Source organism: Nipponia nippon, unplaced genomic scaffold (genome assembly GCF_047370975.1).
Source record: "Nipponia nippon isolate SJK-2023a ecotype South Korea unplaced genomic scaffold, ASM4737097v1 scaffold_10, whole genome shotgun sequence".
Lineage (NCBI taxonomy): Eukaryota > Metazoa > Chordata > Aves > Pelecaniformes > Threskiornithidae > Nipponia > Nipponia nippon.
In genome coordinates this window covers 32,675,437-32,703,412 of record NW_028262291.1, presented here as the reverse complement: position 1 = coordinate 32,703,412, position 27,976 = coordinate 32,675,437, and the positions used below count along the sequence as shown (strand labels likewise).

General features: G+C 44.5%; 1 protein-coding gene across 2 annotated transcripts in view; it reads right to left on the bottom strand.

Annotated features, from left to right (window-relative positions):
• Window positions 1–929: 929 nt before the first annotated feature.
• The window catches only part of LOC104020320 (deubiquitinase DESI2), a 72,303-nt gene continuing 45,256 nt past the window's right edge, over window positions 930–27,976 (bottom strand). For both annotated transcript variants that reach the window (XM_087746450.1, XM_009473725.2), the window contains 4 exons: window positions 23,916–23,988; window positions 22,470–22,563; window positions 21,287–21,428; window positions 930–4,015 (listed from right to left, as the gene is read on the bottom strand). In XM_087746450.1, the coding sequence (XP_087602576.1) occupies window positions 3,773–4,015; window positions 21,287–21,428; window positions 22,470–22,563; window positions 23,916–23,988 (552 nt within the window). In that variant the 3' untranslated portion in view covers window positions 930–3,772. The remainder of the gene's footprint in view (window positions 4,016–21,286; window positions 21,429–22,469; window positions 22,564–23,915; window positions 23,989–27,976) is intronic.

Here is a 27,976-nt window from a genome sequence, read left to right as displayed (position 1 = left end):
CTAACATTATTGCAATCCAGTGGCCACTAACTTGTTCTGAAAGCCTCTCCAGCCTAGAGACAAATAAACAGAACTGAAGAATAAAAAAATAACATAGCAGGAAATGACTGCTTCTTGAGTACCTCAATAACACAAAGGCAACATGGGTCTGAATTCCAGAAATGCAAATGCTCAGGTGGGAGCAATGAGAGCAAGAGAACAGGTCTGTGTCCGTCCCCGTGCTGTGCTGAGACTGGGATGAACCCAGGGGCTCTGAAAGCACAACTGTCCCCTTTAAAACTTTGTAAGAGTTTAAGAGATATAGGTCTCAAATCACAGACTTGGGAAGAGGAAGCCAACTGACAAAAAAAAAATCAGTAAGAATAATCTCCTGAAATTAAGAGAGTTGCTATTATAGATACAGAGGTGCTGAGAAGAGAGATCGTTACTTACCTCTTTCCTCTCACCCTAACTTTCCCTAGAAACAGTTTGTATTGTAACTCTAATATTGCAGCATTCGGCTAACCTCACCTTCGGTCTTATTGTCCCACCTGAGTACCATTAGCTCTCTGCTAGAAACACAGCCCACAGCTGCTGATGCCCATGTGCAGAGTTGGTGCCTTCTCATTCCAGCTTTAAAAAAGGCACCAAAAGTCCTGGCAGTAAGAAAGGTTAAGAGTTTGTGCCAGTGCCATGGGGTGCTCTTGTTAAGATTCATAAGCTGCTCTTTTGTTTTCATTGATAACTCTTGGTATCTAAAATTTTCCCACAGTGTTATGCTCTAAAACAGCAAGAGAAAGCAAATGTGTAACTAAATGCAAATATGATATAATTATATAATAACAACAATAATTTTGTAATAATTGGAAGGGTAAGAAAAGTGCCTAAAACAAACATACTGTGCCAGAGATGAAAAGTAAATTAGACTTTTAAAATGTCTTCATGTTTAATAATCTAAAATGCTGTTAAATTACAGAGATAAAGCTATCATCAACATATATTTTATTTCCACAGTGTCCCTTTGTTCTTGTCATTGTTGGTTGGTCACCTTGAACAGAGAGGGGTGGGGAGAAACGCTTTTGAAGATTGGAATATATTCTGGTTTTGATTTACAACAGAGGTTTGATACCTCCTTGATGTGACCCCTACTGTCATAAACAAATGGACAAACATAAAAGTAGATAAACAAACATCTGTTTTTTATGACATTGACAGCTCACCCCGAGTATTGTTCCCAATAATTCAAGCACATATTCATGTCCCCAAGGAGGCTGAATGTAGCTTTCTTATCCAGGTTACCATACAGCCAGTTAAGCATTTTGTACTTTGTGAAATACTGTGAGAGGGTTTTTCCGTGTGAAACGTGTGTCTGGAGCCCTAGTTCTCCCCTAGATGTATATACATGGTTCTTTATCTGGAGCTCAGGTGCAGAGCAGAAACACGAGGGTGATGGCTGGCTGGCATTTGTCACATCAGGAACTAGGTGTTTCTGACTGCAGTTTCCCTGGCCTAGACAAAAGCTCTGGGAAAGCCTCTTCTCACTTTCCTCCAGAGAAGGACCTAAAAAGAGATTTTAAAATTCACTGCACATAATGTGCTGCTGGCTATTGGCAGGCACCCTGGGAACTTCAGACAAATGAAGCTTGCACTGCTGGTTTAGGCTGCAATGACCATGACTGCAGGGGAATAGAGAGTGCAACAGTACATTGTGTAATGTGGTTTCTGGGCAGCGGGATGGAGAACAGGATGAAAATCTTATTAAACATCCCTGGACAAGCCAGGGTAATCAAGATTGGTGCTGGACCGGATACCAGGAGCTGCAGAATTGCTCACAATGCAGTATTGGCTGTGAGTAGCCAAGGTTAATAAGGAACATGACTTCAGTTCAGTACAGAACTTGCAGCAATTTGTTCAGAGGATGAAAATGAGAGGCATGTTATAAAGGTTTTGTTGCCCAAACATGCATCACTTCAGGAGGCAGTGGAGTGAGGCCATCCTGTGAGTTGTATTTCCATCCAATAGATCTCTCCAAAGCCTCCTGCTTCCCTAAGAGCGTGCACATGTAACAAACCATTAAGCGCTGTCTGTGCAGACATGATGTACCTTGTAGCCAAGACCTTCAGCCCTGAAAGCACACACTTCTGTATACCTGAGCTAAAGAAACAGCTGGTTGGACTTAGCATGCTATTGCGACCAATAAAAGGAAACAACCACCCATCTTAAGGGCTTTTAGTTCTTTCTGGGTGGAGGGTGGAAGTCCTGACTTGGTAGTAGCTGTTGAGAACAGCATTTCTAAAATGGCAACCCCCTCTCAACACTGTGCCTGTTCCTTTTTCATCCTCCTTTGTGTAGCCAAGAGGAGTTGCAAGGGAGAGAGGGGGCCTGAATTTCCCCTTTGATTCTCTCCTACGTCTTCTGACTAGAACTCCTAGTGAGGTAATTGAGTGGAAGAGTTGGTGTACTTGGCCTTTCCTCCTCCTCTGCTTTCTCATCAGCTGTCAGAATGAGCATAAATACATCCAAGTACCAGATTCTTGATTCTCCAAGAACCAGCCTGGAGAGGCCAGTGAGCCAGCTGTGCCCATTTTTCATGCCACCGAAACAGTGCACACAACGGAAGGCACGATGGTGGCCCGTGCATTGGAAGGGTCATCCATGCTTTCCAGATGTGGCCCTAAGTTTCCCCCTCCACCTCCAAAAAGGGAGGAGAAGGAAACAGGTTGACATTCTTTGGGTTCATCACTTATTTTTTATCTTCTTGTGTTGGCTCAAAAATAGGCTGGGGAAGGGTGGCTTTGGAGCCACATTTTAGGTCTGTGAGTGCAGGAGGAAAAGCTGAAGGAAATACTGACCTTCCCAACAGATTCTCTCTGCTCCTCCTTGTGCTCAGGAGGGCCATTCCCCCAAAGACAGCCAGCAAATGTCAGCTAGGAGAGAGGCTCCCCAGGGAAATCTGGGGGAATAAAGGAAACCAGGAACATTGCCTAGAATTAGGGGAACTGAGAGGGGTCTGTGCCAAAAAGCACCAGTATGGTCAACAGTCATCTCTGCACCTACTTAGTAGCTGCCTCTAAGCACTAGCCGCATCCTGGTTTTCACCCCAAAGAAAAGCCGCTCTAACACATTCATTTTCTAGGTTCTTTGTTATTATTTGCAAGAGCAGGATAGTCACTCAAGCTCTTAAATCTGAGTACTGAAAACTGGTGGTTGTAGAACAGCAGCACCTTTCATTTGTCCTTCACATGTGTTAGAACCCTGATAATTACAAAAGGGATGGGGCTGAGTGGAGCTTGTTGCTGGTCTAAGAGATGAGAAGGTTGAGTTCTGGCTCTGCTTCCTTCACTGGGTGTGGGCAGGAGATTTGTCATAGGGGAATGGCAAACCCAGCCAAAACAGAGAGGAGGCTGCTGGGCTCACATGGGTGGGGGAAGAGATAAAAAGATAAAACAGTTCCAGAGAAGGAACATCACAGTATGGTGCCCCCCTGCCCATACGCGTGCTGTCATGCCCAAGAGAGCCAGCAGTTCTCCGTGGATCAAGCAGCATGGGGGCCCTGGAAGGAGAATCCAGTTTAGTTGCCATACTCCTCAGTTCAGCGTTGGGGTTCACAGTCATTTTGCCGAGCAACCGTAGTGGCAGCCCTTGGAAAAGGGACTGAAGCTTCACCTCCTTAGTAGAAAGGGTCTTCCCTCCCCGTGTTGTCCGTTGAAGAAGAGAAGAAAGAAACCAAGGTGTGAGAAAGAAATAGTACAAGAGAGAGTGGGATGTTATTTGAGAGCATACTGGGCAGAGTTTAGACCCGGGTATGTCTACAGGTTCGCGATGTGCCTGAGGCTGAGGGGGCTGAGGAGGTGGAGGGGGACTCCTCATCCGTTGTGTCCCCCTGCTCCTCCTTGTGGAGGCCGAGGCTGATGTGGCTCTGCAGGGCTGCTGGGGTCAGCCACTCCTTGGGGAGGCAGCTCTGGAGGAAGGGGATGCACGAGCTGAAGTAGGCCAGGCGGTTCACCCAGCGGGGGATCTCTTTCCCACATAGTATCTGTGGAGCAAACCGAAAAGGAGCGTGGTTAATAGTACCAAAACACGTGCGTGGTGGCAATATGTCATCCCCATCCGCACCACCACCTCAGCAGGGTGAATTCCCTGTTGCTCAGAAGAGAGCTGTTTGAAATGTAGGGAGCATCTGCTGCAGTCAGAAACAGCTATAAATGCAAATGACTATATGACTGCTCAACACGCACAGAGAGCCCTGCCAGCCATAACCCTTGTCAGCATCATAGCAGAGACTGGGAAAAACAGTTCATGGCCCTCAACAGCTTTGGCCACTCTGTTCTCCAGGCAGTCCCTGGGTGAAAGGATAGGCCTGCTGGTGCTTCTCAACCAAGACAATGACACTCATTTTCCAAATGGCTCAAAAATTTTGGAAAAATATTTAGGCTGTTGCTGGCCAGACCTTGAGGAGCCCAGAAGCTGAGCCTGACTAGGTGGATGGAGATGCCTGAGAAGCTGTTCTTCCTGCTCACTTTTTTTCCTTGGGCTGACACACCGGGTCAGTCAAGTCACAGTATCTGGGGGTCCTTTTCCTATCCTAGCACATCACCCTTTAATTTCTCCTCATATGGTATTTCCTAAATGTGGGAAAGCAAGCAATGAACAGAAAAATACTAGCTTCTCACTAGGCCTGTGTTTCATCATAGATGCTCCTGGCACTGATTTGGGTTACACTCTGCTAGCACAGATATTGTTTTCCAAGGTCATCTCATATTCAGCACAATGAAGCAATGTGCTGCATATGACAGCTCCTTTCTGCTGTAGCGTTTGACCACACATACATACAGGTGCCAGATTTTAGTAGCTGTATCTGGCTTAGGCCACATAAGGAAAGTTTCCCTTCACATTTTACCATTTCCCTTACCAGACACAGAAGAGGAACGTGGAACTGATCAGCCAGGGTGCCTCAAGAGCCTGTCTTTAGTAAATGTACTGCCTGTGTGGCCCTACACCAGTATACTAGAGCCTGAAGTCTGTGGCAGGTACAGTAGTCATAACACCCGAATTCTTCCTTCCTGGTGCTGTCTCCCATGAAGCAAGACAGGCAGGGAGGAAACGCCACCCCACAGACGCTGTCCCACAATTTACGTGGATTAGTGGTTCCAGGGCTGTCCATACCGCACCTTCTGTCAATACTAAAGTCCTTTGCTCTTCCTCCCACCCTCTTCCCATCTAAAACTACACTTAATTTAATACTAATTACTGCAAAACCTAAAAGGGTGTTTGTCTGTCATCCACTAAGGAGGTTATTTGGCGAGATGTCTGTTACTGACAATGGCAATGCAGTGCTAGAGGTTTCAAGAAATTTTCAGGGAGCACGACTGGAGCAGTTGCTAGAGGATGGGCTGTGCCACATTATAGTTGTTACGGCTGATGACCAGCTGGTCCTTCATGCATATGGCCTGGGCAGAACGATCTAAGCCCCACTCCCAACATACCAACTCCATACCTTGAGGATAAGGGAACTGGAAACTCCACGCTGTTGGAGCAAGCTAATGAGGTACAGAGAAAGCGGCAAACCTGTGACCGTGCTAATTTGACTACAAAACTCACTTTATTTTGACATGCATTGTTTAAAAATCAATGTGTGAAATTGAAGACATTATCATTAGGTATCAGGGAATGAGCAGAGCCATTTAGCTGCTAAAATTACTTGCAAGCATAGACTGTTCTTTACCTAATACACCCCAAGGACTTTTATTTCAGTTCTTACCAGTGCTGCATTCTACTTAACCTCAGATACAGTTACATGAATCTATATTTTTTTAATTTTTTAATCTGAGGACAATTACTTTATTAGCAATTCTTTATCTCCATCCAGATCCCAGGTTTCCATTGCTAGAGCTATTGCCTGAGCCTATAAGCAGATGACCTCTCCACCTGTGTTTAAGACTCATTCATAGAAAATTTGCTAATCCATTTGATTTTCTCACCAGACGTACCTGCTCATTTTCACAAGAATACTGCTGAATTTTTTAAATTGTATTCAATATGTTCTTCTTGAACATTGAACCTGAGCCAAAGCCATAAAATGCAGCACAATTGCCTCTAGGTTTTGTAGCATTTCTCTTTCTTCCTCTCCAGGAACTTAGGCAACATATTTCCAGTGTAGAAAGTAACTCAGTTTAGGCTCCTTGTGATGTATGCATGCATGTGAGTTTAGTTCTCAAGCAGTCATAAGTCTTAATAAAGATTTCCCCCCAGATATTAATAGGAATACAGAACCAGGGTATGATTCTTTGGAAAATTAGCTGAAATAACAGAACAGCGCAAGGTAAGACTGCCTGAAATGGAAATACTGTTTTAAAGAGTTGGCTTTCTTTTTTAAGCAGATCCCCTAGCAACTGAAATAGCACTTCCCAATGTGGAAGCAATGCTGAGATGTTTGCTTTTTGTTTATGGGAGCTTCTTCACCCAGAATGAATCAGTGAGGCAAGGAAGAGCCAGAAAAAGAACGGAGCTGTGTGGGTATCGGGCCATCAATCAGCAAAGGGCAGTTTGTGGAGCTTAAGGATGATGAAGTCAAAGTGGTTTCCCCTTCCTCAGTCATGCTTGTCCTTGCCTCTTGTCAGTGAAGCCTCGTTACTATTCACAGCAAAACACAATGCTCAACAGGAGCAAAAGGGCAATGGCAGGGAATGCCACTAACGCTACAGCCTGCTCTTGTGTTTTTTGCTCCCTGCCATAAAGCATATTGTGCTGGAGAATCCAGCAGTACTTAACTAATTGAGAAACATCAAATAAACCTGGCTGCAATGGGATTAAGCCAACTGAGTTTAAATAAAATGGTACAAGCAAGATGAAGTGGGTGTTTTCCAATTGCATATGAAGCCACAGAAAAATCTACCTACTGCAGCTTTTCAGGGCAATTCTCAAGTGAAAACCTCACACTGGAACAATAAACTCACAGAAGCCTGTTACCATCCATTGTTTCCATCAGCACAACTTTTTTTTAGAGGTTTTTAGATTTTAGGATTTCAGGGGTTTTTTTTCTTGTTTGCCAAACAAGTGGGTTTTTCTCTTTTGAAGGGGGTAAACTTCTCTGTGATGGGTCACATACTTGTCCTGTCAGACTAAGCCAATAAACTGTTATGGGTCAGAAATCACCGTCCCTGACCATCACATCAACTTATCCTGCTACCATCCCTTCAGGAAACAACATACCTGTAGCGGAGCCTGAACTTGACACTAGACAAGAAAGCAGCTGAGCCTCTTGATATGTAGCTGACTGGAGAAGGAACTTTAAAGAAATGAACAGAGTCACAGAAGGGCTAAGCCTGTATGAGATGTAAGCCTGAAAGGTAGCTGGGGGGTTAGCTATAGCTTGTCTGAGGCAGAAAAGTGTTTGGGATGGGAAACCCTGCAGAGCACATGAGAGGCTGGACTACTAGCAGCAAAGCCTGGGAACACCTCAGCCCATGTAGGGCTTCCCCAAGCTTTGCAAACCTTCTGTGAACAGTGTCCAGCTATCATTGCTGAGCATAGTTCTTCCTCATCTTTCTCTCATGGTGAGGTCTCTGACGGGGTGAGTTATTCTGCCCACCCCACAGAGCCAGCCAGTCCCTGTCACGGACTGAAATCCAGCATTTGGGATAGCGAGCACAGCTTGCGATTGCCCACCAAGAGACCCGTCCCTGTTTCAGGCAGAAACTTCGGCGGAGGCTGCATGTACTTGCAGCTTCCACTGAGCGGCACCTTGTGATAGAGAGCCACGTCTCCCAGAGCTGCAGCTTCTTCTGGGGACTCTGCCTAAGAGCTGCGAATGACCCAGCTGGCATCTGTAGATTCAAGTGGAAACAGCAGTTCAGACATCTGTGGCTGCAGCCAAACATGAGGGAGAAATGGGACCTGACAGCATGGGTGTTATTTCTGGGCAGCTGTCAAATCCATATCAGGATTTCAACACATCAAGAAACGACTAATTTTGGATACAAAAAGATCCTCTGAGCATCTTAAGCTGTGCTGTTTTGCATTAAACAGTCACTGGTTAAAATGTACAAACTGCCCTGGGAGTAAGGACTGCACCCCATCACTCTCCCCTCCCCTAAGTGCCCTAAGAACTAGGTTTCATTGCTCAGCAAGGCCTTAAAGCTTCCCCGTAAAGCTTTACTGTAGGCAGGGGAGCAGCCTAGCAGCTGAGAAACGTGGGTTTAAATGGAAGGCCACAATGGAAGAAGCTGAGTCTTCTGCCTTCTAGAGGACAACGCTGTCAATGCGCTCCACTTGCTGAGGCCTTTGAGTCTATGGGCGTATGCTAGACGTTATCTGAGATAGTCTAACAGGCTGAGCCCCTTTCAAAATAAAGTGAAGGGCTAATTAGTTGTAGAACCTAAGAGAAAGCTCTCAAATGCAATAGGTTCTGTGCTGTGCTGGATGACGCAATTGAGGTGATTCAGGCCATGCACAGAAGTATAACTCAAGGCACTTAGGAATTTTTTTTAAGTGAGCCCTCCCAAAGGTGCCATGTAGTGCTCCGATCCATGAAAATCAAAATGTGCAGAGACAACATTACATTCCTCAAACAATACATGCTAATTACTTCAATTCTTGTCTTCAAACTGAGGCTCGGAGAGTTCAGCACTGAACATCTGCTGAACCACCCACTGCCACTTCCACTTAGCAGCCTTGGTAAAAATGAGGTGGCGTCCACATGGGGCACGTATCCATTTGAGCTGCTGTATAGTACTCCCCTTGGTGTGTCTTAGAGAATGCAAAGGGCTTTTATTGGCACCTGAGGAGTCTAACACACACCCCAGAGCACTTTAAGAGCAAAGCCTTTAGAGCCTAAGGGGAATCTTTCCAGTGTTTGCATTAATTGGCTCCTACAAGGTCTAGACAATATAGCATAGATGATGCTTATCAGAATTTCAGAATAAGGCCATTAGATACAAACCAGCACATCTGCCGAGGCAAAGCTTGCAGGCCGTGCTAGGGCAGCCAAAACCCATATGTAGAAAGAGAAGCATGACAACACGATGAAATTAGTATTTGGACACATCTGGAATAACCCATTAACCCAATATACAGGGACATTCTTTACCACCTTGCAAAAACTAAACTGGTAGTTTAACTGCCCAGTGCTGGCAGAGCTAAGGGAGTCTGAGTGCATCAGCGAGGAGCACACCTCTAGCTCTGCACTCCTGATCGGCTGCTGCACATGGTGTATACACTGGAAATAACATTCCTGAAAGAGAATGGACATGCAGCCTTCGCAACACACCTGAAAGCAGTCTCACCTTGGAGGAGTTAGCATACTAGGATCAATTGCTTGAAACAGATTTATTGTATAGTTACTGTGTAAAAATGACAATTTCTACTCTAGGGAATATAACTAGCCTGTGGGGATCAACAGAACAGATGAGGGGAGCCGCTTCACTGGGCCGTGAAGCTGCATGCGGCACGCATTCAGCAGAGGCAGGAATGGCCTGCATCTTGCAGAGGAAAGGGTACAGCTGAGAAACTGTAGATGAGCCTGAATGAGCTCTGTAATGAGGCTGCTTTCTGGGAGGTAGCATCCCGAGTCAAAGGCAGGAAGGAAAAAATCTTTTAAATGAATTTAAGCAACTGTCTAAAATGCCCCCATTCTCCTATGCAGTCTCTTTTTATTCCACAGCAGGCAGGGCACTGCCACTCCTGTGGGTCCTCCCCAGGACTGCAGGCATTTCTCCTATGTAAAGCAGATCTTCATCTGCACCATCTCCCTGAGACCAGCCAGGAATGAGGAAAAGGGAAAGCATTGAAAGGAGGGACTAATACCCACGGTCTTGCTCCCCTTGTGATGCTAGTGGGAACGCGTCAGTCACCTCTGTGGTCCTGTGACGGAAGGACAGAGCTGCCTCTATGCAGGAGTCTGCAAGCAGAGAGATGCCAAGAACAGAGACGATGGAGTAGATAGCTCTGGGTCAAACGAGACAGCTGGCTTATAGCACCTCAGCACTCACAGCACTATTTCAGCTTCACTGGCCAGGCCACCAGTGGAGAAGCACAGTGGCTGCAAATGTGACATCTTGATGAACCACATTCAGAGCTGAATTCTGAGTGGCATCACTGATTAGTTATGTACCAACACTGCAGTACGGCAATACCCTCTTTGAGCATGAAGTTCCTTGTAACCAGCACTTATACATACAGCCAGCAGCTGCAGGATGACAAAGTAGGCAGCAAGTGGCCTCATAACAGATGACCATTTTGGGAATACTAAGTATAATTAAGTCTGGGCTTGTTAGTGACATTTAAAATAATGACTCTCCCACCAAATGAATGAGCAACTGCAATTCATTCATATTATCATGATGGCGTGAAGAGGAACTGCCTTCTCCTAGCAGGTGCTGTTTCGAGACCAGTGGCTGAGAACAGCTGTTGCCTAATGGGATCGTCCTTTCCAGTGTTACAGACATGCTGAACATGACCAGGCCAACCCATATGCACAGAGGGGTGGACATCAAGAACATCTATTTTTTCCTGAATAGCTAACCAAGAAAATCCTGTGTTTCAGTCTCAAGCCTTGTTTCCTAACATTTGTGAGCAGCAGGTTACTGCGGATAGAGATATGAGAAGAGAGAATACAGGAACTCATAGGAACAGGGAGAGACCTTCTGTCTGGCAGTGGTGGCAGGACTCCTAAGCAAAAGGTTCCAGTCTCTAAAGCCTATCAACGCACTTAGTTCATTTACACTGCTGACACTTTTCATTTATCAACAGGCAGCTGGGAAAAAGGACAGGGTTTCTCCTTGCCATCTTCATTCGTGGAAAGGAGGCATCTGTTCTCAGGCATTTGCACACACAAAGACTCAAAGGCTCCATGATGACTAGAGATGAATTCCCCAGATAGTGTGAACTAACTTAGCTCCAAGGTATTATGCTTATTTATAACAGATAAGGGTTTTTGGTTTGGTAAGACAGATGCAAAAAGCAGATAAAATAAAACAGATGATACGAAACACCCATATTTACACCAGCCCCAGAGTGCTTAAGATTTTTTTAGTTCTTTCAAATTTACTCTTAAAATATCTTGACATTTAATCTTTTTGGCCAGATAGATCACATTAAAGGGAAAACCTGAAATAAGTGCAGAGGCACATGTGGCAAAATCAGCCCTTTTTCAAACAATTGAAATGATGTGCTGAAAACTTGCCATTGAGGGGGGGTTGATTTGTGTGTCAAATTACTTGCCACCTCATACTATTCCCCTGCACAAGTAGATAGGGGAAAGAGGACGAACTGAGAGCTGAAAGGTGCATATAAGAGTTATCCCACTAATCATTTTTGTTGGGCTAGAGGACTCATTTAGGATAGCAAGGCTAGAAAGGTTAATGATGGAAAAAGTAGTTTATACTTTTATAGCAGCATTCATCCTAAGGAGTTCCCAAATACTTCATAGATTTCAACTAATACACAAACTACACCTAGAAATCTCATTTTACTACTGCACAGAGCCACATCTGGAATGCAATATACCAATTTATTAACCACATGCAGTCAAAATTGTCCATACTTACAGGCAGAAACAAGAGAAAAAATGACATCCACCTGAAACCATGAGGGTAATTTACGGGTGCATCTGTATTAATAAGCTGCTTCTAAACGTATGTGGCAGTTAAAAACCAGAAAACAAACAAAGCCTGTTTCCCATAGAGCTAACAACATTCAAAGGCTGATGCAGTGCAAGCAAGTCTTTCCATCAGCTTCAGTGAGGACTGGCTCAGGCGCCAGGAAATAAAGCTTTCCTAATGTTCTTTCATGCCCTGTGGTTGTTTTTTTGTTTGTTTGTTCACTTCCTTCTCTTCTTTCTGTCTGTTGGGAGCATTGTGTCCCCTGTCATTAACAGAATTGCACGTAGGCTTTTATGCAACAAAACACCTATCTCCTCCTCTACAACAGGGGCAGCTGAAAAACAATTCTTGACTAAGGAAAACATGGGTATTACTTGTCTCCTTAGGATCTGCTGAAGACTGGTTTATAAAAGCTTCTGCTGCTTTTGGCTGTGACTCAAATGCCACCTGAAGCTCCCCTCTCTGGTGTTTAATCCTTTCTCTCTGATAGCTTTCAGGCTAAGAAGAGCTTCCTAGTTTTTAATAACATTATGATGAGAACTCACGTGTGCCTGGGGATGGACCTGAAAAGCTTTAGGCTTGAATTATTCACTGATGATTAAAAAACTGCCCTCATTTGGTCCTTGATTCAGCAAATCTGCCTTTTTCAGAGAATTTACTGAAAGTCAAGCTCCCCTAAGGAAAGCAGGATTCTGATGTAGGTTTGTTAAATGCTGTCAGCTTTGCCTTGGCTAAAAAAGGACAAGTGAATAGCCAGAGAGAAAAGAATATGCACTGGCTACCATCTCCTCTCACTTCAGGATAGCTCCACACCCTCTACCAGTGAAGTAAGATCCCTCTGTTCTACCAGAGCTCCAGCCACATTGACAAGGGACAACCAAGACAGCCGTGCCATCAGGGAGGTATACATCAGACATAGCTCTAAAGCCAATCACAGAGATATCTTACGCTGCACTTCAGTGACGAGAGATGTGTATTTCCTGCTACCATGCTGATATGCAATGACAAAGCCTCTCTCTGCTACTATAAATGGGACAGATCTTTACCAGTAATACAAGGAAAAGGGGAAAGAAGCCCCAGCATCCAGCCTAGATGTGATCTGCATGCAAGCAAGCCTGATTGATTGCACCAAGATCATCCCCTGCCTCCCAAGGAAATTCAGATTGTGTGGCTTCACCAAGCATTTCCATCCAATCTGGCATGCAGGTTTAATAATATCACTGTGGTGTCAGCATCAATAGTGGGTATGGTAGGTGCCTACTTCAGTCCTCTGTAACCATCAGGTTGCAGGATTCACTGTGCAGACTCCATCTGTTAATCTTCAAGGTATTTCCCATTGGAGACCATCCTTTTAGGCTGATTTGAGAGAGTCCTGCTGACTTCAGGAGACTGGGAGCTATTTACGTCCCAGGTTGAACATTGCAGTGCTGCAGCTCTAAGACTCTGGCTGCAAAGCATTTGACTGTGACAGGGTCCGTAATCCCTGCCCTATAGGAGCCAGCCTCATCTAGGATGCTAAAGAATTTTCCAAGGCTGACCTAAGCCACCTCAGATGCTTAGGAGACTCTCTTCCCCTCCTGTGTCAACAAAGAATGGGCCAAGCTCACTTCATTAAGCCCCAGGCCTATTTTCCAAGGCTCCTTCAGCCCAGGAACAAGACCCCCAGTTCCCCAAAATATTTTTCTCTCTCTGGAAATTTCTGCAAATCCTACAACTTCAAAATGAGCTTCTAAAACTACAAGCACACAAATTCTGATTTAGGCCTCTCTCTTCTCCTGCTGAAATGTGTTATCTCTCTGTTTATGTAACTAATTAAAGTAGGATAGTTCCCACAGGAGAGGCTGAGGGACTCCCTGCTCCAGAACATCTTGCAGTGGACATTCAGGGGAATTTTTGCTGAAATATAGGAGAAAAGGTAGATAAATGTTTAATCCAACTTGCTCTCCCACACTTCAGCAAGCTTCTCTCTATCCAGGAATCTCTCAGTTACTTGCTGAGGAGTATGTCTCACCAGCTAAAAGTTCTGTTTGAACCCACAAAATGTCCTAGCAAAAGTTTTAAATAAAACTGTCAGATCCCTCTAAAAGGCTCTGCTTTTGATTATTTGGTTTGCTCTGAAAATCCTAGTTCAGCTGTAATAATTAGTTCAAATTTTAGCCATTTACCCAGATGGCATCTCTGAGCACTGACCCCTGGATCCAATCCTTTGGATCAAGAAATGCTGAGCAACAAGGAGACAGATCCTTTAGTATTTAATGGAATAAACGGGTAAAAAGGATCAGCGGGTACCAAAGGAAGCTGGATAATGAGATACCAATCTGCTTTCCTCAAGGGTTTTTAATCCCTCAAATCTAAATGACCTTGAAGAGCCTTCTGAAGAATGGTCACATATGGATGTGAACCATGCGCACCAATTTCAGAGTTGGTTCTAGTCTTTTTTATAGCTTTCTCTGGGTATAAGAGAAAGTTATGATAATTTAGGAAGCAAATAAGGATGTTTAACAGTGCTTCACCATACCTCAAGTCATACAGCCAAATTCTGCTTTCAGTGACTCTAGGGGAATTCGTACCAGATCACTCAGGTGTTTCTGAGCCAGGTTTGTCCCAGGGGCTGTTGCAGGTTCTCTGACCATGCTCTTAGAGATCCAGACAGGTCCTACTAACACAGACTCAGCCTTCTCCTGCCTGCCTTCTCCTTTAAAAAAAAAAAAAAAAAAAAAAAAGAAAAGAAAGAGTAGGGTAGGGTAGTTTTAGAGCAGCTGCGAGACAGATAAATAACTCCAGGCTGGGAAACTGCTACAAAATACAGAGGGTTTTGACCGTTTCTGGTACTTAAGATAAATTACGCATACGAATCAGAAAGAAATCATTCCCCTTTCAAGGAGACAAGGAGAGGGAGGAAAGACATGATAAAAGAATAAAACCTTCTGTCACTGCTGTCCTCAGGTAAAGTTCCACCATCAACAATTTTTAAGGTGAATCAAATCAGTGCCTCTCAATTAATTTCCTAATTATGATGAGCATCAACTTCATATCTTGTCGAAAGGGGCCATAAGACCCACTGACTTTATTGCTATTCCACCACTGGTAAGGCTATTGGGGAATGAAAGGGGCTATCTTCCCTGGTGCTCAGAAGCCACACTTTGATAATTGTCATGTGTCCCATAGCAAGGTGCTGAAGAGTTTCCTTAAATAGGGATCATTCCAGTTGCTTGGCAGTAATCACACTGATGAAGGGAGAAGGAGTGGTTTCCTTGAGTCATTCCACGTATCTTCCAGTTCTGGTGCTGATTCAAAGGTGGCTTTCTCCCTTCCCACAGTGGTTTGCCCTTTTCTGAGACATGCTGTAGCACCTGTCATCACTCCGGTAAGAACACAGCTCCATAGCTTATCTTAGACAGGAAACTTCAGAAGCGTGGAAAATTGCTGGTGGGAAGTCAAATGAGTCATCTTCTGTTTGTGAATGGGCTCAGCAGCAAAAGCTTTTTTGGAGTCTTTAAGCTGCAGTGACATGGTGTGATCCTTAAACTCAGTACTGAGGAATATCGCCAGACTGGAGAAGAACCTGGAAGCAGAAAACCTTCATCCTCCCTCTGATCCTCTGGTTACTGCTATCTTCTCTAAAGAAGCTGTCCTCAGGCACTGTACACTTACCATACACCTACGCATCAGCAGGGCTCATATTCTTATATGCCCATATTTCAACCCTTGGCAGTCAACCTTTCTCCTTTACATGTGTTTGGAGGTACAAGCTGTGCCAAGCTTGCATTTTCCTTGCCTAGTATCTGCCTTCCACAAGCCCGAATTGTATTGCAGGGCAAACAAACTGCAGGGCAATCACGAGCCATGCTCTCATATTGAGAAGAGCCCTCTGACAGCAATTTCACAGTTCCCTGTATCTGCATGCACCTACCCTTATCTATGCCCAAAGAACAGTCTTGGTGACAAAGAGTGTGTAACTGCATGTCTTTCTTGGCACCTCATGGCATACCTCCTTGTAGCCCACTGCCGCAGTGACAAGTGCTCCTGCAAAGCAATGGCAGAGCTGGGACCTCAAACCTGCCAGTCCTTGCGGGGGAACTTACAGCCCAGGAATTACTTTGAGTTTGGCTTTTTCCTGAAAGCACAAATGTATTCCTCTCCCTTTATATCTGCTTTACAGTAATTTGTAACTTCTGTCCTTTTGCTATCTCACATCATCTTGTTCTGAAAAATCGGGAAATTCAACAAATCGCATCATGGAAAGAACTATTTTAGACTTCCTTTTTGTTTTAAAAGGTTTTTCTAATGTTCACAAGCCAATATTTTTTCCATCTGGCAGAGTTTAAATAGCCTCTTTCATCAGCCAGGGCAACTCATAAAGAACGTAAATATTTTGCAGTTCCTTGAAGAGCCATTTGAACATATTGATGTCAGTATACATGGGGGATTGTTAGGAACACAGTGACTTAACAGATCATCAAACAGAAGGAAGAAGGACTTCACCCAATATTGATATGGTCCTAACTGAATTACCCACACATGGATAACCTTATCAGAATGCCAAATCCCTGCTGTGTGCCAGCAGCATTACCTGCCTGGAGTACTGACATGCAGAAAGGCACAGAAGCTCAGAAAAGGATGGGAAGTTTGGGCTGTGCTACTGATGACCTGACTGATTTTTCTTTGCAGAAATTGCAGGCATAAGTCCCCCAAAAGGATTGCCCATCCTCCTGGACAGTTTCTTCAGAGAGGGTGGTACTGATACTGCTTGATTTTGGGGACTGTCAGCATAAACAACAGGAAATGAACAAGCTTCTTGTAGGCAAATTGCTAATCCCAGTTTGATGAACCTCTTCATTTTAACCCGCAAACAATTTGCTTAAGTGGTTTGTAAATATAGGTACCATGGGACCATGTTGCAGGAGTCAGAGTGGCTGAGGCAACCCTAACTCAATTTTCACTGCTTAGATCAAGGTTCCCTCACCTTCCCACACTGACATAGATGGTGAGAGTAAAGGGAGACCACAAAGGTTTATTAAGTGGTGTGTGTACCAGCAGCCTTAAATTGAAGCTGGGCAAATGCACGGGGGATGCATCTCATTTCTCTCTCATGACTATCCACTAGGAAATTCTGCCCTGCTTTACATCAGAACTTTCTTCAAAACTAATTAAGATGTGCAGCACTTACTAGGCAGAGACTTATGCTGTCTGGTAGTTCCTGAATTCTTAAATAACCCAAAGTTCCCCGATGAAGAAGAATTTCCACAGGAAATCCACAGGAGGAGACTCCTGATCATGCAGCATGTTCACTGAATCGCTCACTGAGAAAGCTGCCATAAAATGGCACTGGAGAAGATGAAGTCTGAACTGCTGCTGCTGAAACCGGGGCATTCTCTGTTTTCTTTCCACAGGAGCTGCTTTGTGAGTAGACCCAGCCATGCCTCTTTGATCCAGTAGCTGCTCATTAGAAGTCCATAGGGAACTGGCAAAGCAGGGAGAGATCTAAGTCTTGAGCAAGTATTAATACGCTTGACAGTCTGCAGTAGGGAGTAAGGAAAATTCAGAGCTAAGTGCCAATGAGGGCGTAACAAAACCCCTTGCAGCTTATAAGTGAATGTGTGCAGGAAGATCAGAAGAGATGCATGGCATTGTAGGGAGAGGCTCAATGCCACAGCAGCAAGCAATTAGGCTGCACTGGCACTGCAAAATGAGTTTTTTCAGAGGTAGATAGCAGGTCAAAAGCATGCCCAGTGGTTAAGTAGAGCTTATCTGCCTGTGCTGGACTTGCTGTAGTCCAGGGATTTTTCAAGATGCGTGGCCAAATGGCATAGTCATGAACATAGGTCTGGACATGCCCCTAACCATTAGCATTCCATCTGCATTGCCTACTTAGACCACAAATTTTATAACTGTTAAAGATAACAGTTACCAGTTATCATGGTGGGACCTGAGGCATCTTTGTATTAAACATGAATTTGACAGAAAAGTCATTCATAGACAGATATAGATGAAAGATTTCTGGATGGATGTTCTATTTGCTGAGAAAACACTGATAAAGGACAGGAAAACAAAAACTTTGAAAGTCAGGTCTGACTCCTGTGGCTTCAGTAGTCCTTCTGAGGACAAGGAACCTGGCTTACAGGTCCTGGCAATTGGACATGCGGCTGTTGTCTCACGGTGTGATCCTGAGAAAGCTGATCTGGGAGGGGGAGCCAGCCTTGTACCTCCTTCCCATTCCCTCTGCAGAATCATGACCTCAACCAGCAGGACACGTGGCTGCGTCTGCCCTCAGTCTGTGTGACCAGATGGTATCTTCCCAACACATGGCCCAGCCACCGGCCCAACATCTGTATGGATACTAATTAGCAAGCCCACAGCCAGATGAGGAAATTAAGGTGGCCAAACACAGCTACCGAGCACATGACCGTACAGCCAAATCTCAAGGCCTGCCAGACAGATTTGTGCAAACACACATTAACTCATCACCACACAGCTATAAAGCTCTAGCTCTGGTTTTGCATGCTGACACAGAACAATACAAGCCATAAACCAGCTAATTAACCTTGGCAGATAAGAGTGCTCTCATCAAAAGATTTCAGAGCCCTTTTTAGAGTCAGGAGATAACCCGGCATAGAAGGGGAGATAGTTAGGCACAGAGCGGGGATGTGACTTGTCTGGCATTAGTCAGGAGGCTCAGAACAACCATCTCCTGAACTCACCACACTGTTTATGCCCCTGGGCAGAAAGGCCTAAAGGGCTGTAGGGAGCGGAGCAGAGCTGGTCATTCCCTCTTTCATGCTAAAAATTAGCCTCCACCCCCACCCCCGGCTGTGGTGAAAGGGGATTGCGGTACTGATAGCATCGCCTTTCAGCTGGGCTACAGCAACAGACAGACCAAGAATTTATGCTCACTTAAAATCGTTGTCTGCCTTTTGCAGGCTGGAGTTAAATCCCAGTTCTAGTGAGCAATTTTATTCTGTTGAACAAAATTTCTACATCTTTGGATACTTTTTCCAGCTTCTGGTCTTTAACTGCCACATAACGTGGCCATGCATAAATACATGCTAATTATTATTATTGCTGCTTCACAGATGAAGAGTCTGAAGGAAAGGGCAATACAAACCCTAAACAGACTCGTCTCAGAATTGGTTTTAGGGCACGAATATCAGTTCTGTTTTCTGCCCTCTATAGTGACACATATCTACACGGTCTTGAGAGCCACTCATCGTGTAGTCAGCACGTTCTGCACACTATAAGGCTGTACCTTATAGATCTATAAGGTAGGGTCTGGAGCTTTCTAATGTGATGGGGGTTTTTTTGTTTTAATGGGAACTACAGCAAGGAAAAAAAAGGCACTAAGGCTGTAAAGTTAAGCAAGCATTCAGATGTTGGGAAATGAGAATAGAAACTTCCATTGCTTTCAGTTGAAGCAGGTTCTGTCTCAACAGATTTCAAGCAGTCTTTCCTCTAAGAGATCAGAAGTATCCCAAGATAAGCTGTGCTACTTCCCACCCAGCTCCAAAACCACTGATTGCCAAATGACTGTGTTTACCAGAAAGGACGGAGATATCTGTCATGAGGCAGCCACATGTATTTCTCATGTTACTGACTGAGGCACGTTGAATGGCTAGGACTTTTGTTTAGCGTCTTAACACCAGCTATTTCTTTAAGAATTTCAGCTCTCATTTTCTGTATCTTGATGCTAGAGACCATCCAGGGCCTTCTGCTCCTGGGCCTGAAGTGCACCTCCTCTGGTTTTGCATTTGTAATACTTTAGAGAGGGGCGACAAACGCAGGCATGTGTGAAGAGTAACAGCAACAAAAAAATCCTGCTTGCCCATGAAGGGTTTATTTAAACTGATCTAAATCCTGAGTAAATTCTGCTTCTGGGAGCAGAAGTGTCATAACTAGCCATTTAGGCTTTTGTTTTATTATCAGGATAGGTTATGGGGCAGTGAATGAGCACACACAATCCACCAAGAAAGCTCTTGCAGGAAAACGTAACCCTAAATTCCTCTCCTGTAAAGATGTTCACTGAAGGTGTATTGAAAGCAAAATTTAATAAAAAACTACTAGGGTATTTTAAGATCTCTTATTTGACTTGTGTTTGGAAGGTTGGGCAAGGAAGAGGCAGTGAGGGTTCACTGATATGTAGCAGCAGAATCAAGGAAGAATGGCTTTGAGCTTATGGCTTGGACATGAGACAGAAATTTTACATATCAAAGTATGTAATAAGCAATGACCTTATTTCACTGCTGAGGGTTTTCCAGCTTTAGCTAATAATCACACAGCTTTCTCCTGGGTTTCCTTCATAATTTTTAAAGTTCCCATTTTCTGTTGTAGTAATTTGATTTTTTTACTCCAAACCAGTAGTGTGGCTAACATTGATTTGATCACTGTACTGCTTGAAACTTCGTTCTCTGTACCAATACAATTCCTTTGGTTTTATTTGCTAACATTTACAGAAAGGACTCAGTCATTTTCTCTTTCTATAATTAGCAAGGATGAAACTGATAGAGAACTCGTTTTCCTAAAAGCCTAAGCAGGTCCCTTGCAAATTAATTGCTGATTCTCAGATTCACTAGGGATTTTCTTACAAAATCATGCAGTATTTTTTCTACAGAATCTCATCTCACTCAGGATCTGTGATGGGCCTGTTTGGGGATGAATGGACACTTGTGGCAAAAGAGGTTATTGGCATAGGACTCTTGCCCCCTATGATGAAGAAAGGGGAGAGTTGTGTAATGAATGAGGATGGGGACCCCAGAGAGAGAAATGAAAGTTTCACTGTTAAAGCAGTTGAACTCTATTATGAAGAACGATATTCTCTCCTCGCGTTTGCCATAAAACACCTATGGAAAGCACAGAAACAGCTTTTATGGAAGGTGACTTCCATTTTGTGCTTTTCATGTCTTTTTCTGGCACTGGGTCAAGATCCTGAATTCAGATTTACACAAGTGCCGAATACTCACACTTTAATTGAAATACACTTTAAACATCTCATCTGGAGGGTGAGGAGGAAGGCAGCTTCTCCCTGAAATAATCAGATCTTCAGGAATCGAAAATCAAATATGCCAAATTAGCAGAGAGTTGGGATAAATTTGTGCTTCTCTGTGCTTCAGTTCTCTCTGAAGAGAAATAATAGCTCTCTTATAATTCACAGTGGTTTTGTGAACATGAAAATGAATAAGCACCGAAGATGTCTATGAGAAAATCAATACTTTTTTTTATTTGCCCTTGGATGGTGCACATTAAATAAGGAAAAGGGACACCCACTTCCTAAAGACTGCAAATTTTTGTTTGCAGAACACTGATAATCCATTCTTATTCCTTTGCAGATCATGTAGGGTTATTTGTGCTTGTTATTAAAATGATGCACATTTGCATGCTACCCAGGTCTGTCCTTCCAATTCTTGCACAGCGCCTATTCAGTGAACCAAAATGCAGGCAATCCTATTTTCCCACACAGTTTAGACCAAACATGTGATAAACCTGCTGCATCTCCACCTCCTGATTCCATCCCTTTCAACAGCAAAGGGCTTCCAAAAATATTAAGGGCAGAGATGGGAGATGTGGCTACAGGCTCTGGCCTGGCAGGCTGTGCTGACCCCAGTTCCTTTTCTGCAAGCACTACTACAGGTCTGAAGCAGCAAAAAAATACAAAAAAAAATTAAAAAATAAAAAAATAAAAAAAATTAAAAAGAAAAAAAGCTAGCTGTGCCCACCTCAGCCAGAGCAGCAGAGAAGTGATTACAGTTCTTGTGCATCAGGTGGTATGCGTTTCCTTTGTACTCCTTGCCCAGCTCTTCCATGATCTTATCCACGTCCTCTTCTGTGAAGTCTGTAGTGCCCAAGGCAATGGATTCTCTAGTTAAAAACAAAACACGCAACAGGAAACATGGAAAGATAGAGTGAAGCGAGTGATACATACCCAGGGAAAAGGAAAGGATCAGACATTGGCAAGAAGGACAGGCTTAAAACGTGGACGTGCATGTCTGGGGCTATCGGAGACTCTCGCTAACAAAATGGCACAGTAATATCCCCAGCTTATCCACAAAGCAGGTTATAGCACAGGCAACAGCCCCGAGAGCTTCCTGCTCACCACTAAGGAAGTATCAGCTCTGGGGGTCTGCTCCCACTCTGCCCATCACCCCTCAATAGAAACTTGCAGTAGGACAGAGGAGATGATTTCATCATGATGGAGAAAGTTTCCTTGGGGTGGACCAAGAAGGAGCAGACAGAGAACTTTCTGCAGAAATCTATTGCTTCTCCCAATATTCACTCAATGGCGCTCATGCTTCTAAAAGTCTCCAACAACCCTTGACAAACTGGCAGTCTGGGAAGGTCAGGCCCCACCTGCCATGGGCAGTTCCTTGACCCACAGCCCCACAGTCAGAGCACCTTGAACAACACGTTAATGCAGCATCCTCTCAGACTCCTCTAGCAGCTGGCCTGTCCCTTGTGACAGAGTAGCAATAAACACACGAGATGACTTCTGGTACTCTGTGCAGTATCCATAAATAGGTGATACTCATAAAAAGACTAGATTTTGTTTTTTCCCCTGTGCACTGGGTCTATGCAACACACACACTCCCGTTCTTGCTGACAGGTGAAACTGGGAGCGCAGAAAACAAAGAAAATGGGAAAAAGAGAACTGCATTCATTTGTAAGTATGCTTTTAAACCCTGCCAAACACAGTTCAGCACTGTTCCCTGTTTGGTGTACACGCTCTTTTATCCACATCCAAAATTCCTGCAGGGCTGCCTTTAAACCAGGATCATGTAAAGGATGCAGTGAGGGTGCTTATGAGAAGAGGGAAAGGGGGACCCAGAGGAGAGGACTTCCCTGCTCCCCCTATACTGATGGCTACCAAAGCGGAGAGGGGAAGAGGTAGAAGAGGGCCCTTACTTGAATTTAAAGGTCTCGCCAAGTTCTACCGCACTGCCAGGTGTGATCTCGAAAATCCCACTGAAAGGGTAGGGATGCCCTCCATAGGCAAACTCTGACAAGGAAAGAAACAGACTGTGAGTAATTGAATGAACGCAATGTCAGGAAAAAGTCTATGGCAGCTGTCTGCACAGCTCAGCATCAGCACCAGGGGCTGGGCCATGGCCATCATTGATTTCAGCCAGACTCTGAAAGCCATTTTCTCTGTCCGGTTACCTATCAGCCTGAGGGTACCCTCACAGCCTCCCTCCATAACAACACTACCGCTTTCCCACAGTGCCAGGAAAACTCTCCAAGTCTGTCTCTGTGCCCGTCCAGGTGGCTTCCTGTCAGTGGAAAGTTCTGTGGTGGAGGCATCTAGAAACACTACAAGAGACTCTTGATGGTGGTACTGAGCTGGAAGTCTTCTGGAGTAGGGAGAAATCAAGTCTTCTTCTTCCAGAGGGATTTACAGGCAGCGACTGGGAATTCTTTTCAGAAAGCCAAGCTGATTGTGCTCTGCTGCCTCAGCACACAAGTTGAGCCAGGAGGTCCCTCCATGTCATACAGGCCATCTTGCATGGCCTGTGACACACAGCCTGTAGACCTCACGGTGTTGTCCACACCATCTCACACGGCCTGTGCAAACTTCTGTGCTCAAGATGGAACATGGCACCCCAGGGGGTTTATCTACTGCATGGCACTGGCTAAAAATACCATGAGTGAGATATTCCAAGTCATTCCCATTTAACACTGAAGGAGGAAATGGGAAGTCAGGGATGCTAGTCTGTCCTTCACTGTACTACAGCTGTTTTCCCAGATCCCTTGACTGCTCCTTTTGCAATGGTTGCTCTAATCAGCTTTGACCCCATCCAGACCATTTCAATAGTCTTATGAGACATTTTCTTTTCCTTGTAACTCTCCTGTTTCAAAAGAACAGTTTCCAAGATCTGGAAATCCAGCTTGCAAGATTTCTAGACCACAGACATTCATAAAGAATTACTGCAAAATGGAGTTACTCTGACACAGAATTAGCACAAACATGCATATTCAGCTCACAAGACAACCACTGATCCGCCTCTCTCTTCCCCTTCCCCCATTTCTGCCCTTCTCTCTCCCCCTCCTTCACTGCAGAACAGCTTTCCAACATTGCTTGGTCCCTCCTGTCTGCCATCCTGCTACACACCTGCACAAGCTATAGAGGCTGCAGTTACATGCTGAAAATAAGAAGGGCTACATGGTTCATGACAGAACTGTACGAGTTCCTGCTGGACTCCACAATGGACTCTAAAAAGAGAACGGGTTGAGTTTTTCACTCCTCAAAACATTCCTTTTCAAAAGCTATAAGTTTGGGGTACTTTTCCATATCAGACTAGCCATACAGTTGTCCCCATGGTCTGCAGGTAGTGAAAAGGAAATACTTCATACCTCTGCCGTAGATCTCGATGCCAGAGTGGAAGACACCAATCCCCAAGGTGGAAGTGTATTCATTTATCCAGTACTACAGTAAAAGAAAAGCCACATTTGGAAGCATTAGTGGAAAAGAAACAAACTATCTTGGCCTAGGATATATCCCCCATCTCCCATCCTGCAGGCAACTTGTCTTAAAGACAAGAGTGATTTTGAAATTACCTTGAGACAAACAAACTGAGACTCCTTACAGACCAACCGAAGTGGGCACTGTGTTTATACAGCTGACTGGGATTAGGTCGCAAAAAAATGCTCACTAGTCCTTTCCACATAAGGCATTTCCCTGTATTCCCTGATATAACTGGACCAGAACCTCCATAAATCCAGCTGCTACAGGATGTGTGATTATCAATCTATCTTCTCACTTAAATAGCTGATGCTGAGCCAGTTTTACCAACTCACTTGTCTTTTCTGATCTTCAAAGTCTTGAGTTAAAGAATCCCCAAATATTTTCTGCATACCATTTTACATCACCTCCCAACATCTACTTTTTATTAAGTTGCTTTTAGGCAATGAGATCTTGGAAAGAGAGATCCATTCCTCCAGTAGGTCAGAGGAGCAATTATCTATATGACCCTGGTAACTGCTGTATAGAAAAAAAGAAGCTCCGAGCATACTAGTCAACATTTTGCTTAGAGGCATCACATACTATCAAGCATCGTTTCCAGAAGGGACAAGGGCTTGCTGCTCCAAAATTACGTCTAAGGTGACCACAGCTTCACCCAATTCAAAGACAAATTTTCAAGAGGAGCTGTTAAGTGACTTCATTGCTCTGGAGTCCAGCACTTCCCCAGTACATTTAGAGCAGAGGAATACTGCAGTGCGGTGCATGGAAGCGACGCTCCTCCACCAAGCACTGCTCACTGTTTCCACCATACCATGAAGGACAGTGCAGATACCCAAACAAGTCCCAGCTAAGCTAATTCTGGAGCGGGAAGCCACACGGCTGTGCCAGGGCAGTGCTGCATTGGAGATAATTAGCCCTGCTCAGCACCAGTATTTCTTAGGTTAGCTGCAGACCTGTGCTGCTACAGAAATGATGTTTTCAGGCAATGAGTGGGAACTGCCTGTGCCTGGTATATTTACAGTTCACTTACATCTACTGTGCAGGGAAGATGCATCTCTAGTAACTCAGAGCAACTGAATTCTTATTTTAATCAAGCATTGCAAGAAAAATGAGTGTTGTTCACTTGTCCCCATACAATGACATAACAGGTTCATTCAGTTAAAAATCTCTTTTGGGTCTGGTAGCTGCTTCTGGTGGAGCCAGAATAAGCTGCACCTTGCCTGGTGTCTGGTATCACTGAGCTGCCACAGTATGGGCGAGAACCCCTCTGCTGTCAGGTAACCAGAGGTCTGGCGTACTCCATCTACTTTCCTCACACTGCTTGCTTATGTATTTTTGATGACTGCAGTAGCTCTGTAGATCACCTAGAAATGCTTTCTGTGAGACCACTGCTACTGTGGAAAAACACCGTAGCTTTGATACGAAAAGTGCAGTCCCCAAGCCTGACTTAATGTATGGCCAGTCTTGATACCTTAAACCACGTTCCCCAAAATGCTTGTCTCTGGCAATGCAGCAGTTCACTTTCCCTCCAAAAAATGCTGTAATGCTTCTTGTTCTTTGTGAGTTTTGGTATCACAAATGATGTATTACCACAGGAAGGCAGCAAACCACCTGACCCTAGCTGGACCCCTGCCCACTGCTCTCTTCAGACGTTGTATAACCTCTACTTACCTCTTCACTTGAATTACGCAAACTCTTGTTTTTAGGATACATCAGAGCATTGGACTGGAGCTAGGTCAGGTAGCTCTCAGCCTCTGCCAGTGCATTAGCAGTGAACCCTCTGTTGAACACCATGCCTGGTATTTAGGGACATGATGTGCCCTTACCTTCTGCTGCCCTTCTACACAGATCTCTGTTGCCCTGTCTTCTGCAGCAGGAATATCGCTGCTCTGACTGGGGAAGAAGATACAGAGGTGGAGGCTACATACATGAGTCCATATGACAGCAGCCACATCAGCCACATCTGCTGAGGAGCCCAAAGCCTGTCTCCCATGGACACATAGCCCTCAGTTCAGTTCTTTGATCTCCCAGATCTCATGGGATAACTCCTCAGACTCTCAGATAGTCTCAGTAAGCTTCAGAGAAACATTGGTTTCTACAGAGTCCCGCTGTAACACTCCCAGAGGATATGGTAAGTAGGTTGTCTTCTTCCCTCAGGCTGAGCTATTGTCTCACAGTAACAATACAAGCACAACATGCCCAGGTCACGCCAGCTGCTTTGCTTAGAGGAGTAACTAATAGGAAGAGAAGGGAGACTTTTTAAATTAGAAATGCTCTTGCCAGTTATCAAAGTCAGAGCTATCTGCAGAGGCTGGTCTGCATCAGGCTTTGTATTTCAAACAAGAAAGTTAAACTGAAAGCCACTTTCAGCTATAGCTTTTTCCTCCTCCATGTTAAAGTTTATGTTGGATCCAAACAACAAATAAGCAAACAAGCAGCAAAAACCAAACCTCTCCTTGATTACCATGTTAGAACCATGCACAGAGACCTGTTCACCTCATATGTGCACGGCACTGCCAGAACACAAGTCCTCCCTGTCCCCCATCTGCCTGCACTGCTCTTGTTCCCTGCACAGAGGGACAGCTGCAGGACAGCTCTGGAAACACAAATGATGAGGAGGCCCCACCAGAGATAAGGGAGATGAGCAAAAGTATTTCTCTGGCTGATACCAGGTGTTATGACCATCACATGGACATTTCTGTATTTAAATGGTGTATTTTTCACTATGAATCCCTTTAATGAACTATTATGGACTGAACTGCAACAACCTCAGCCATACCCGAATTTGAACTGAACAGAAGCTGTACTGGTTTAGTACTTTCTTTCAAATAACTTCAATAACACAAAGGCATTATTGAAGTGGGATCTGATTTGCATCTTGGTTCACTGCAAATAAAAATTTTCAGTGCAATATCTATTAGCAAGACCAAAATGCAAAGCAGCTCTGAATCATGGCTGCCACTGTCCTCATCTCACCCCTGTCTCCAGGGTGCTGCAGAATCTGCCTCCGGTGTGCGACTGAACGCGCAGTGAATGCCTCACAGCACTTTGGCACAGCCCACGGCTTGTCTCGGGAGGAAGCTATGCTAAAGTGAACATGTCAGTCACTTGCTGAGCTGGAAGAGAGAATTCAAGCCAGATTTGAAACCCGGTTTGTACACACATGCACGAGCTGGCCTCGTTTTCCAAGGGGTTTGCAATTCTGAGCATAAGAACAGCAGCAACAGTCAGCAAATACTCATCTCTGGAGTAAATTGGCTATTGCTTAGATTAAAAACAAAAATCTGCAGCCTGTTCTGAGTCAGATGGAAGAGCCAGGGAATCAAATACAGCAGTATCTTGAAGGGAGCTGTGATTCATGCCTGCATCGCATACTGCCTGCAAAATCGTGCCGTAAACTCTACACGAAGGGACTTAGAGCATTCTGTCTCATTTTCATCTTCAGAGACAGAGAACAGCTCAGAAGTGAAGAGAGGCAGGGAGGAAAGCTAACCAAACTGCAGCTGCTTCACAAAAGCAGCAGATAGCCCAGGACTCAAAAGTTCAAACCCAGAGAGGAACCTCTTTGCATTGAGGGTTTGTAGTGTATCGGTTAAGAGCTTTTAATACAGGTCCCTGACAAAGTAGAATTTGAAATTTTAGTTTTTATTCAAGCCTTCCCTGATTTCCTGGTTTGGTTCAGAGATCAAAATGTCTGGTGAGATAGATAGTTTAGATTCTGGGAAATACTCTGAGTCAGTTGTTGTGTTACTCACTTCATTTATCCATCCTTCACACAGAGGTAGAAGTGAAAGGCTCACTGGGACAGTGAACCATGTCCTAACTTTCCAGAAAGGAAAGAAACTAAAAAGCTTCATTATATCGATATGCTTCTGGTAGGTCTAGGATGGAGAAGCAGATGGGGTGATACTAGCAGGTTATGTCATCCTGGGACTTTTCAGAGCAGGAGTTC